Source organism: Tarenaya hassleriana, unplaced genomic scaffold, assembly GCF_000463585.1.
Source record: "Tarenaya hassleriana unplaced genomic scaffold, ASM46358v1 Cleome8, whole genome shotgun sequence".
Classification (NCBI taxonomy): Eukaryota; Viridiplantae; Streptophyta; class Magnoliopsida; order Brassicales; family Cleomaceae; genus Tarenaya; species Tarenaya hassleriana.
This window is the reverse complement of record NW_010970490.1, coordinates 1,275,672-1,287,482: the sequence shown is the minus strand read 5'-3', so window position 1 is coordinate 1,287,482 and position 11,811 is coordinate 1,275,672. Positions and strand designations below refer to the sequence as shown.

The window sequence follows — 11,811 nt, the reverse complement described above, 5'->3', positions numbered from 1 at the left end:
CAAACAGGACGGACATAATGGATAAGGCTCCGACCGAACTCTCGCCGCCGCCGCCGGAGGAGGAGGAGGAGGTGGAGGAGAAGATAGCATTGCTGAAGAAGATGGTGCCTGGTGCGGCGGCGCTTGGAAACGACGCGCTCTTCGATCAGACTGCTTCTTATATTCTGTCTCTCCGCTGTCAGATCAAAGCCATGAGACTTCTCTCTTCCTTTCTCCACCGCTTCGAGATGGACGACGACTTCTCGACCTTCCATGGCTGACCCCCTCACATCCATTCTCCGTTTTCCTTTATTATTTTTTTTACATTTAGATAACAATGTGGTGGGAAAAAAAAAGATCTTGGCATTTTTTCCAATAATATTTTCTTCATTTTAGTTTTTATATATATATGCATATGGTACCAAATGGACGTTGGGTATATATGGGCCTAAGTTGGTCTATTGGGCTTAGATTGTCGTATTATAAAAAACGAGCCCATCGGAATGTCTTCGCATCAACCGCTCCGATTTCTCGGCGCCATTTGCTCCATCGGAAACCCTAATCGAATCTTTTCGATTCCCTTTTCCCGGAAAATTGAAAAGGTTGCCTCAAGAAAGTCCTCCTTTCGGTTTCCATTTCGGCCTCACAGCGATCCACGGAATCTGGAAAACTAGGGTTTTTCTCTTACTGGTTTATTGAGGTGGATTCCTTAGTTACATACACACATGGCAGATGAGGTGGTTATCGACGGTGATGTCGACGATTTGGCGGCGAAGGGATTCTCCGATTCCGATCAAAGCGGCGGCGGGAATACGGCTGAAATGAAACGAAGAATGGAGGAACTGGAGGACGAGAAGCAGAAGCTGACACGGGTGAATCTGGAAATGAAGGAGAGGTTGGAGCGGCTGACAGGTGAATTGGAAGAGCTGAGAGGCGTGGAAGCGGAGATGAACCAGAGGTTCGGCGAGATGGAGAAGGAGTTCGAGCAGGCTGAGGAAGAGAAGAAGGCTCTTGAATCCATTGCCGCGAGAGCAGTGGAGCTCGAGACAGAGGTTTCGCGGCTTCAGCACGATCTGATCTCCACCATGAGCGCGGGGGATGAGGTGGCGGCGGAGGTGGCCGAGCTGAAAAAGGCGGCGGCGGAGAAGGGGGAGAAGTTGGAGGCCTCTGAGAGGGAAGTGGTGGTGTTGAGGAAAGCGAGGGCCGAGACAGAGAAGAAGGTTAGGGATCTTGAACGGAAAGTTGGGATTTTGGAAGTGAGGGAAATGGAGGAGAAGAGCAAGAAACTTAGAGTGGAAGAGGAGATGAGAGAGAAGATTGGTGGGAAGGAGAGAGAGATTAGCGAGTTTCAGAAGAAAATTGCGGGCTTGAAGCTGGAAACGGTGAGGAATGGCAAGGATGTGGAGAAATGCAAGTGGGAGAAGAAGCTTGCAGAGGATGCTCTGAGAGAATCAGAGAAAAGGGAGATTGAGCTGGGGTTGAAGATGGAGGAGTTGCTGAAGCTGATCGAGGAGGCGAAGATAACAATGGCTGGGTTGAAGGAGATGATCATTGAGTCTAATAATGGAATTGGAACAAGGAAGGTCAGTAATTGTGACCAGAACAGTTTCTTGGAAGTGAAGTCACAACAATGGCCTGTTCTTGCTGCTGGGTCTGTTGGAGCTGTTGGTTTGGTAGCGGCAACTTTGTTTGTCTGCTATTCGAAGCGAGGGTGATTTATCGTAGGTACTGGAGCCATTGTTGAGGATTGCTCTTTCAGTATTACAATCGATATCAGTTATGCTTTATAGGTTGCCACGATTTTGCTTGGTTTTGATATCTGAGCTTGTGATGTTTTTGGCTGTTGGTTTTCTTGTTTTTGTTGAATCTTCGGCTTATCGAATGCATTTGATAACTTCTTCATCACCTCTCTAGTTGTCTTATGAAATTGTTTCCAGCACTGCGCGGTTTGCTGAATAACAAAGTAAATCAATAGAAACATGTTTCTGAATATTTGCCACTTTATGATCTGGTTCTGGGTAGGGGTTCTGCTGTATTTCCATGTTCCCTGGAACTGCGTTTCATTAATTGCTTGTTAGAAATGGCAACTCCAGGGCTCGTATACCATGGTTGTGCTCTGTGATGATTTTGTATTACCCTACCTGGATTTCGTGGGTCAGAACTACGAAGAAGCTCAAGGAATCCGACATCAATTCTTGCATGAAATTGATCATGCATCGCTTTGGGGACAAGGTAGGTCTCTGAAAATGTCATTCCAGTGTCAAGGTAATGAGGATGTGGAACCTAAAACTGCATTTTTACGTACAGGCATAAGTTCTCGTTTCCTTCTATCATGGGTTGTCTTCATTTTTGGATTCAGGAACTTCATCTTGAAAGATTTCTGGTTCTCGTGGAAAAGATTTCTGGATAAAGAAATGTGTCACTGGATGAATCTCCAGTATCTTCATTTTGAGCTGATGATGACTACATTCTTTCAAGTATCACTAGGCAATTTGAGTTTTCCCGTGCCTGAACCAGCAAAAGTTTTGTGGTCATCCAACATGAAGATCACTTCTTTTATAAGAGTCGTCTGGCACATGATGCATTATCCCTTCAGGCTTGGTCAGAGATGAAAAGGTTCTTTTGTTCTGTTACCTCAGGTCTGGTATGTTGGAAAACTCTACAATCAGTTCTTCTTTCATTCCAGAATCAACAAGAATAAGATGGCCTAGATTCGTCCGTTATGGGCGGGGTTGGATAGATTTGTGGAGCTTTTTTTTCTGTGAAATGTAACAGATCATCGGGTTTAACAGATGCATCTGTGTCCTGTGATCACTTTATCTTCCCCTGGCTGAGTTGTCCGCTTCTCTCTCTTCCATTTTGCTCTGGTAACACTTCCACCTTTTCCCTCTCTTTCCTGTCTTCAGTTGGTATGTGCGACCATGGCCAAGGAAGATGAAGGGAAGAGAACGCTGTTAAACTTGAGTAGCTGCCAATATCTTGGTCCGAAGAAAACACAAAACAATGTGGAGATAAATAATAGCCGACAGGAACTCGGAAGTTGGAAGTTAAAAGATGTTTGGTGCAGGTTATAGACTGGTTTGCCTCCATCATCCTAAATCTGTTTGAAGTAGGTGCAGAGTATGCAAAGACTGCACATATGTTTCCCAGGTTATGGGAACTCAAGGATCTGATCCGGAGAACTTAAACTTGGTTCTCTTCATAATATCATCTCTTTCTGGGTGATGAGAGTGATCTACAGCATTCAACCAAAACTGGTAATGAGATTCTAGGTAGACCACCAAAAAAAAAAACACGGAGCGGGCTTCAGAGTTCCGACCAAGGGACAATTGTAAGAAGCTTCTTTGCCTTTGTCTGGTCCGTACTCTATTTGAGAATAATATACTCCAAATAGTATCTGCTGCATTGATGTATTGGTGAATATTAAAAGCAAATATGCGTTTGCGTATCCAAATAATTTGATTGGAGGTTAATGTTGGTTGGATTTGGTTCAAAGAGCGGCTCCAAGAAACCAGGAACTTTTGTATATTGCTCTACTTGTTTGGTAGGAAAACTAATTAAAAATATTTTAACGAGTCTCAGATGCAATCGGCGCCCGATGGCTGCTTCCGTTAGCTTTTACTACCCAATCCCCAAAAGCTTCCTTCTCTCCTCTCCCACTTGCAAAGGAAACCCTAATCTCCTCTCCTCCACCATACCCATCCGCTCCTCCTCCTCCTCCTCCTCATCGTCGTCATCATCGTCGTCATCATCGTCGTCATCATCATCTTCTCGGCAGATCTTGCACCATCGCAGCCTCAAACTGCGTCGACGATACCCCTCATTCGAAGATTCGCTTCCGTTTTTCCAATTCAGCTCTCCGATCGACGACCCGGGCCTCGCTAACCAAAACCCAGAAGGCTTGAACGGCGAATCCCCCGAATTTGTGTGTCGGAGGGGTGAAGACGACGTGGGAGTTTCGTCGAACATGTGGTGGACAGATCTGAAAGCGGCTGTCGGACAGCGTGTTAACATCGAGGGCATTTGCTCTTCGCTCTCCGTGGTGGTCAGAGATCATCACCTGGCTTTGCCGCACGTTTCGGTGCCGGATATAAGGTACATTGACTGGGATGAGCTGAAGCGGAAGGGTTTCAATGGCGTGGTGTTCGATAAAGACAACACTCTCACGGCTCCTTATTCTCTGACTCTGTGGCCACCGCTCCGACCTTCCATAGAGCGGTGTAAGGCCGTGTTTGGGCATGACATCGCCGTGTTTAGTAATTCTGCTGGTAAATCCCGCTTCTTCGTTGAAGAATGTCTGTATTTTCACTGATAAAGTTTCTAACTTGTGACTGCCATTCGGATCCGGTGAATCAGGGCTCTCCGAATATGATCATGATAGCTCGAAAGCCAGGGCACTGGAGGCTGAAATTCGACTTAAAGTGTTGAGGCATAGTACGTTTTCATCTCAGTTTTTCAAGCTATAGCTCGAGCTTCTCGTTTTTACATTAGCCCTGGATGCTATTTCAAGTTTTCTGATGCTATCTTTACTTGTACAATAGGAGTGAAAAAGCCTGCAGGGACAGCTGAAGAGATCGAGAAACACTTTGGTTGTCCGTCCTCGCAGCTAATTATGGTAACTAATGGCGGATGATCTTCTCAGAGGTTAACTTGGCATTTGATACGAGGCAGCCGAATGAATGATACAGATGATTGTTTTGGCAGGTGGGTGATCGGCCGCTCACAGATATCGTTTACGGAAACAGGAACGGGTTTCTGACCATATTAACCGAGCCATTGAGTCGAGCCGAGGAGCCTTTCATCGTTAGACAGGTAAACCTCCTTTCCCTTTTTTCATTTGTGTGCCATTAAGATTCATTCATGTACAAGTTAGATCACCGAGTGCAAGAATGGGAACCACATTGCTCCATTTCCATGCCTCTTAGTTCAGGTCTGCTGTAATTAGTTTAAGTGAAGAAGATGTCAGCATTCAGTTGGTTACTGTTCAATTCAAGCATATCATTGTCTTCAAGCCTCGCTGCTTGTCTTAATGGATATATTTTACAAAATATAAGACATATATATATATGTATATATATAAATGAATGGATTTCTGCAGGTGAGGAAGTTAGAGAGGACATTGTTGAATCATTGGATGAGAAGAGGTCTGAAGCCTGCAGGTCACAGTTTGCTATCCGATGTAACAGTCTGTGTCAAGGATCCATCAAATTTGTAAGAATGTTCTTTTTTTTGCTTACATTACTCCTTGCCCTTTGGACCAACCGTCTTCCTTCAAAATCAAGTTCTTACATTATCAAAAGGAGACATGCGCAAAAGATAATGTACCTATTATACATACAACCATCATGATCATGATCATCATCATCTCCATCTCCAAGAAAAATCTGACAAAAAGTTGAACTTTATCATGTTGCCATGTGTGGTATGAAACTTGGCGGTGTGACGTCTCCATCTAAATGTTTTGTCTGTATAGTTCGCATGTGTATCCACGTGTGTAAATAAAAGGGTTGGACCATAACCTATTTATTCTTCCGCTGGAGGGTATTATCGTAAATGCCACAACTCCTATCCGTTTGGAGATATCCCCATACACAAGTATTACATCACGTAGGGGTGTAAAATGGGCGGGTCGGACCGAGTTCAGACCGGGTTTAGTTCGGATTTCGAAATTTTCGGGCCGGGTCGGCCTGCCCATTTATTTTTTGGGCTTATGATCGGTGGTCCGGAGCCCGGTTCTATAGGACTTCGGGCGGGTTCGGACCGGGTTTCGGGTTTTTTCTATTTAATAAAAAAATAAATATTAATATATAATAATAATAATAACAATAATAATAATAATTTAATAATTTAAAAAAAAACAATAACAAATTTTCGTCCATATCAATTATAATTAAAAAAATTAAAATAATCATATAAAATTTAAAATATATAAATTATATAATATTTTTAATATATATATAATATACGAAAAATATATTCGATACAATAAAAAGTATAGAAAAACATTGAGATAGAATTTAAAAATCAAAATTAAACTCATAAAATATACATAAATATAAATTATATATATATATATCTATAAATTAATTAAACCAAAATCTAATTAAATTGTTTAATAATATATATATATATAATATAAGTTTAATATATATAAATCAAATTGCTTATAAATATATATATATATATATATATAAATTAATTAAACCAAAATCTAATTAAATTGTTTAATAATATATATATATATAAAAAATATAAGTTTAATATATATTAATCAAATTGCTTTGAAATATAAATATATATATATATATATATATAAAACATATAAATAAAAGTTTTTATATAATGTTATGTGGTATTAAATCTCAAATGAAAGTAAAAATCTAATAATATAATATTTTTTCGGGCTAAATGGGTGGGTCGGACGGATTTCGGGTCGGACGGGATTCTGTCCTAACTTTTTTCGGACCGGTCCGACCCGCCCATTTATTTACCGGGCTTATATTATTAGGTCTAAGCCCTTAATTTTTTGGGCGGGCTTGGAGCCAGACTTTGGATTTCGGGTTCTATTGACACCCCTATATGCATGCATGGATGGATGGATGGTATTCGTATGACATTATATCTTACATATACATAGTCTTCAGCAATTAATGTCGTTAACTAATATATGAGTTTGACAAATCCAAAGGAACCCCATTGTTTTTTTTTTTATAGTAAACATCATTTATGGACGGTAATATCCATGATCAGCGCACCGTAACTCCCATGTACTCGCCCGCACTGAACTCTCGCTCTTTGCCGCCTTTGGCACCAGTTATGTGTCGGTGACAAAGGCTATTCCTGTAATTTCGTACTATTCTCTACGAGTACGATCCCACATGTATTTATATATTTTTTGGAAATATTTTAAAAATTCGTTTACGTTGGTGAATATCTCGACCTTTCTTTTTTCTCTGGTTTATTTGGAAATCCCTCTTGTATTTGAATGTATTCTTATTCCTTCATACAGATCGATCCCCGTCTCTGTTTGCTCATCGAAGTTTCCAATGTTCATCGATCGTCTTCAAACGTGGACGTGTTTGTTTGCATCTTCGATCTCCGATCACTGAGGTAGGATCGATTCGTGTAGTGTTTTTTTTTTCCAGTGAGTGCGGAAGTGAAGCAGCACCAGCAGCCAGGTCGGAGATCTGGAAAAGGGTTCATATCGGAGTGTTTGGACCGATGGAACTTGAGGGAAATTGAGGGAAAGTGTGAGAAAGTGTGAGAATATGAAGTTTTACATATCGGCGACGGCGATTAAGAAAGTCACTATACCGAGTCCCGGCGCAGGATTCGGAAAGGGGGGAGGCGGAGGAGTGGCGGTGGCGACCGGGATGAGGAGGTTTCCTAGTCGCACGGCTTTGCTGGTGCTCCTACTGCTTCTCGCCGTCGTGCTCCCTTTTCTTTTGGTCAGGATCGCGTTTCTCGTCCTCGAATCTGCCTCTGCTTGCGATTCTCCTCTCGGTAACTTCTTCTTCAATCTCTAGTGTTTCTAATATTCTGAGATTTCGCAAGTTTCGCTGATTTCAAATTTCCCTTCCCCGGATCCCGCTCAACGGGATGCTTTCTGCACCGCGATGCCCTTTAATTGATCCGGAAAAATGGGAGCATCATTCAGATGTTTGAAAATAACTAAGCAAAACTTCAACTCGTGGATTCTGCCACACTTATCGATTTCGAATTGGAACAAAATTCTCCCATCACTTTGTTATGATTATAATATTACCATTTTCTGGCTGATGTGTTCGCAGATTGCATGGGATGGAGACTCTTCCGTGGAGGCGACGCATCTCTAGTGAGTATCGATCAACGTATTAGTCCAATATATTACTGATTTCTTAATTTAGACGTTTCATCCGCGTAAAAGATTCTAAATCAAATTTCGATTAATAATTCACAAATATGAAATGGAATTATCAGCACTTCCATAGTGCTGCTACGAGAAAAAAAGAAGAAGATTGTATGGAAAAAGAAGCCTCTTTCCTGCTGTATTGTGTTAGTAACTTAGTACTGCGTTCATTCAGCGGAATGTGCCTCCTCGTGGACGAGGGGGGTAGAATTCCAATAAAGACTCTGCTTTCAATTTCTCGGTAGCACTAAAAGCTCTGCTCTTTACGGCAGTTTGTGGCTTTCTGACATCATTTGACATCAAGACGATGTGACGAAAGTTTTCTTTGGCTCATGCAGAAAGTCGGGGAGGAGCTGATTCGAGCGCTTGTGGAAGAAACAGATAATGACGGTAAGAGAAGTGGAAATGAGGGTTCGTTGGAGTCATTCAATGACCTTGTCAAGGAGATGACGTCAAAACGCCGCGATATTAGGGCCTTTGCTTCCGTCACTAAGAAAATGGTTAGTAGCTAGTTCAGTTGGTGTTAATATCTTTGGTTTTGGCCCTGAGCATAGATGTACAACAACAACATCGCCTCATTTCCAAGTTCAAGAAAATTGATCTAAGAAATGAAAAGATGCAGTAATGGATCGCTAATTTTAAAATCTCATAGCTTATAAAATAATGGGTCTACTGACGGTAATAGCTTATGATATTCTCGCTAATGGATGAATGTAGGAATTTGGTCAGCATTGTTGCTAAAGTGGCCGTTGTCTGGGAAATTCAGAGCTAGTTAGTATCCTTTACTTTGCCTTCATAGGTAATGACTGTCAAGTAGAAATCTTGAAGCTGATTTAAAGAGACAAAACTAGTGACACTAGGTACTCCATTTGAATTGTGATTATTTGTATTGGAGCCTACAGATTATCAGACATGCATTTATCAGCTTAGCAACAAGTGAAAGACAAGGTTATCTAGTTTTATGTCTTATTTCTCGTCTAAATTCATATGATGCTACTCTTTGTTTACTTTCAGCTGATGGAGATGGAACGCAAAGTTCAATCATCAAAACAGCATGAGATGATTTACTGGCACTTAGCCTCGCACGGTGTTCCCAAGAGCCTACACTGCCTCACCCTCAGACTAACTGAAGAGTACTCTATAAATTCAATGGCTCGTGCTCGTTTCCCTCCACCAGAATTCGTCTCTCGCCTCACTGATCCATCCTTTCACCATGTTGTTATGTTGACCGATAACGTTCTTGCTGCCTCCGTTGTCATCTCTTCTACCATAAAAAATGCTGTAAATCCCGAGAAGTTTGTCTTTCATATTGTCACCGATAAGAAAACTTATACTCCGATGCACGCTTGGTTTGCCATCAACTCTGTTTCATCACCGGTTGTTGAAGTGAAGGGACTTCATCAGTTTGATTGGCCTCAGGAGGTGAATTTGAGAGTGAAAGAGATGCTAGAGATTCATCGCTTGATTTGGAGACGGCATTACAGAAACTTGAAAGAAGTTGGCTTCGGTTCCATTGATGGCCATAAGCAATCCTTACAAGCTCTAAGCCCTGGTTGCCTCTCCCTTTTGAACCATCTTCGCATATACATTCCCAAGGTAAGTCCCTCAAAGATTTTCCACAAGAATCTCTATGTATATACAATCACGAACCCATCTATTTATCATCATCTTGATTTCTTTTTTCATGGACCGAACAGCTCTTTCCAGATCTCAACAAGATAGTGTTGTTGGATGATGATGTAGTAGTACAACGAGACATTTCATCTTTGTGGGAAACGGATCTCAACGGTAAAGTTGTTGGTGCAGTTTTCGGCTCGTGGTGCGGAGAAAACTGCTGCCCAGGAAGAAAGTACAAAGACTATTTCAACTTCTCGCATCCACTCATATCGTCAAGCTTCTATCCAAATCACTGCGCATGGCTTTCGGGCATGAATGTCTTCGATCTCCAAGCCTGGAGGCAAACCAATATCACAGAAGCATACTTCACGTCATTAAGGCTTGTGAGTATCGCATTTCCTTTCGCCATATTCACATTACACGACCTGTAAAATTTCGTTGTGATATTGACACAGTCTCCTTAATTATAATGCAGAGCCTGAGTTCCGGTCTGGAAATGTGGAAACCAGGAGCTCTACCACCGGCATTACTCGCTTTCAAAGATCAGGTACACGGTCTGGACCCATCATGGCACGTGGCTGGACTGGGATCCCGATCCATGGAAGCCCCTAAAGAGGTTATAGAAGCTGCAGCCGTGGTGCATTTCAGCAACCCTGCAAAGCCATGGTTCGAGATCGGTAACCCGGAGGTAAGACCCCTCTGGTTCCGACATGTAAATTCATCTGACAGATTCATCAGAAAGTGCAAGGTCCTCAGCTAATGAGCGTTAAAAAGGCAAAGGCCCCCCCTCTCTATAGGAACAAGGAAGAAACGGAGAAAAATGGCAAAAGAAGAAAAGCCGAGAAAGTCTCTGTGGTGTGAGAACGAAGGGAAGAAGTTTCGGCCTTCAGCCTCCTCTCATACTCCATGTCCATACACTTAGAGAAACTACACACACATACATATATACACACATATGTACACACTTCTTCATTATTAACCCAAAATCTGAAGAGGAGGCTTTATATTTGGACACTCATCTAGTGTTCTCTTAATATGTAAACTCTAAAATGACGTAAACACTCGATAACCCGACTGAATTTCAGTGCGAAGAAACTAAAGAAATGTGAGTATATGGATTTAGGTTTAAGCATGGACTTAAAGGTCAACATAGACATCATCGGACCATATACGTGCATATATGTACATACACATATATCGTCTCGCTCGAGTGAATATGTGTACCCATAACCTCGGATTTATTAGACAAGCTGGAGAGGAGGTTGGTCTTGGAAGGAGAAATGCTGATTAGGCTGGAGGAGCTGGTTCACCGGAATGTAGCTCCGGTTGTATGGCTGCGACTGCGATGACAATAAAGCTCTGATTTTTAGGGTTCATTGGATCAAAGGGCACTACTTGTGATCATCAAACTTACCGGGTTAGCTAGCTCATGAGAAAAAACTGTTCTTAACCAAAGGGGAAAAAAATAACAGTTCTTGAGATATATATGTTGGATTCAATAACACTTAACTGCTGCATCTGCTTTTCCAATAGCGTGTTCTTGAAAACATAAACCCTCTTTTTGCTGTTTTGGTTTACAAGTTAATTTCTCTTGAAGATGAAGATGTGAAAACGCACTTGCAGAAACCAGAGGGTGGGTTGTTCGAGCTGATACGTATTTATAGAAGAAAGAATGGACCGTGCATCTAACAGCTACCCTAATCTCATGCTGAAGCTAGAAACTGGTCATCTTTCTTCTGTATGCATAAATAGATACACTTACCTGCTTTTTCTACATTTGTGAACATGTGTTTAAATTTGTGCTTGCTTGATATATTAGAGGGTGTTTTTTTTTTTGCTTCATTGTATTTCATTTTTACAAAAAGAGGAAATTATGTTTGAGGGATGGGTAGAAAAAAGAGAGGAAGAGTGGGGGTGAAGGGCAGAACCATCCATTTTCTTTCACGTTAATGGCAAAAAGGAGAGGGATGGGAAGGTGTTGATTTTTGAACCCTCCTTTTGAATACCCATCGTTTTTGGTACCTTTCCTCACCTTTTTTTTCCCTCCCTTATATATTTGCTCCCATTAGATGCTCAATATATATATATGCACACGCATATATGATACATGTAACGTGAAATATCCATGTTAAGATTCATTGGGTTTGAATTGATATTGTTTTACCATAATAATGTAGAGTACAAAATTGTTGCAATGAATGTAGTCATGATGGTGTTAGAAGGAGCTACCTATAAAGTTCCTTTGATGTAGTTGAATGTAAAGTTGCAGTTGTTCTTATTTGTTACCTTCAGCTAAATTTACATTTATTCCCCCCCCCCCCACAACA

The 11,811-nt window shown here is 41.5% G+C and overlaps 3 protein-coding genes and 1 long non-coding RNA gene across 4 annotated transcripts; 3 read left to right on the top strand and 1 right to left on the bottom strand.

The window, feature by feature from the left end:
- The first annotated feature begins 328 nt into the window (after positions 1-328).
- LOC104802276 (peroxisomal and mitochondrial division factor 1-like) lies at positions 329-1,971 on the top strand. Its single transcript, XM_010525792.2, has one exon. The coding sequence runs from the start codon at positions 705-707 to the stop codon at positions 1,692-1,694; it is 990 nt and encodes a 329-aa protein (XP_010524094.1). The 5' UTR covers positions 329-704; the 3' UTR covers positions 1,695-1,971.
- Positions 1,972-3,561: 1,590 nt separating this feature from the next.
- Positions 3,562-5,278, top strand: LOC104802275. The gene is made up of 5 exons (XM_010525791.2): positions 3,562-4,247; positions 4,336-4,413; positions 4,521-4,594; positions 4,684-4,791; positions 5,078-5,278. Exons 1-5 carry the CDS (start codon positions 3,578-3,580, stop codon positions 5,192-5,194), a joined length of 1,047 nt encoding a protein of 348 aa, XP_010524093.1. The 5' UTR covers positions 3,562-3,577; the 3' UTR covers positions 5,195-5,278.
- Positions 5,279-6,891: 1,613 nt separating this feature from the next.
- Positions 6,892-10,498, top strand: LOC104802274 (probable galacturonosyltransferase 15). The gene is made up of 6 exons (XM_010525789.2): positions 6,892-7,482; positions 7,770-7,813; positions 8,206-8,367; positions 8,882-9,463; positions 9,565-9,867; positions 9,960-10,498. Exons 1-6 carry the CDS (start codon positions 7,248-7,250, stop codon positions 10,242-10,244), a joined length of 1,611 nt encoding a protein of 536 aa, XP_010524091.1. The 5' UTR covers positions 6,892-7,247; the 3' UTR covers positions 10,245-10,498.
- Positions 10,499-10,534: 36 nt separating this feature from the next.
- Positions 10,535-11,233, bottom strand: LOC104802273. Its single transcript, XR_770013.1, has 2 exons — positions 10,899-11,233; positions 10,535-10,824 (listed from the first exon to the last, which is right to left on the bottom strand). It is a non-coding gene; the product is annotated as an uncharacterized LOC104802273 (long non-coding RNA).
- Between the last annotated feature and the right edge of the window lie 578 nt (positions 11,234-11,811).

Coding starts and splice junctions, on each gene's coding strand:
- LOC104802276 (XM_010525792.2), top strand. CDS start 705: ATGGCAGATGAGGTGGTTATCGACGGTGATGTCGACGATTTGGCGGCG.
- LOC104802275 (XM_010525791.2), top strand. CDS start 3,578: ATGGCTGCTTCCGTTAGCTTTTACTACCCAATCCCCAAAAGCTTCCTT. Junction 4,248..4,335: donor CGTGTTTAGTAATTCTGCTG/GTAAATCCCGCT, acceptor CCGGTGAATCAG/GGCTCTCCGAATATGATCAT. Junction 4,792..5,077: donor AGCCTTTCATCGTTAGACAG/GTAAACCTCCTT, acceptor GGATTTCTGCAG/GTGAGGAAGTTAGAGAGGAC.
- LOC104802274 (XM_010525789.2), top strand. CDS start 7,248: ATGAAGTTTTACATATCGGCGACGGCGATTAAGAAAGTCACTATACCG. Junction 7,483..7,769: donor TGCTTGCGATTCTCCTCTCG/GTAACTTCTTCT, acceptor ATGTGTTCGCAG/ATTGCATGGGATGGAGACTC. Junction 9,868..9,959: donor ACTTCACGTCATTAAGGCTT/GTGAGTATCGCA, acceptor ATTATAATGCAG/AGCCTGAGTTCCGGTCTGGA.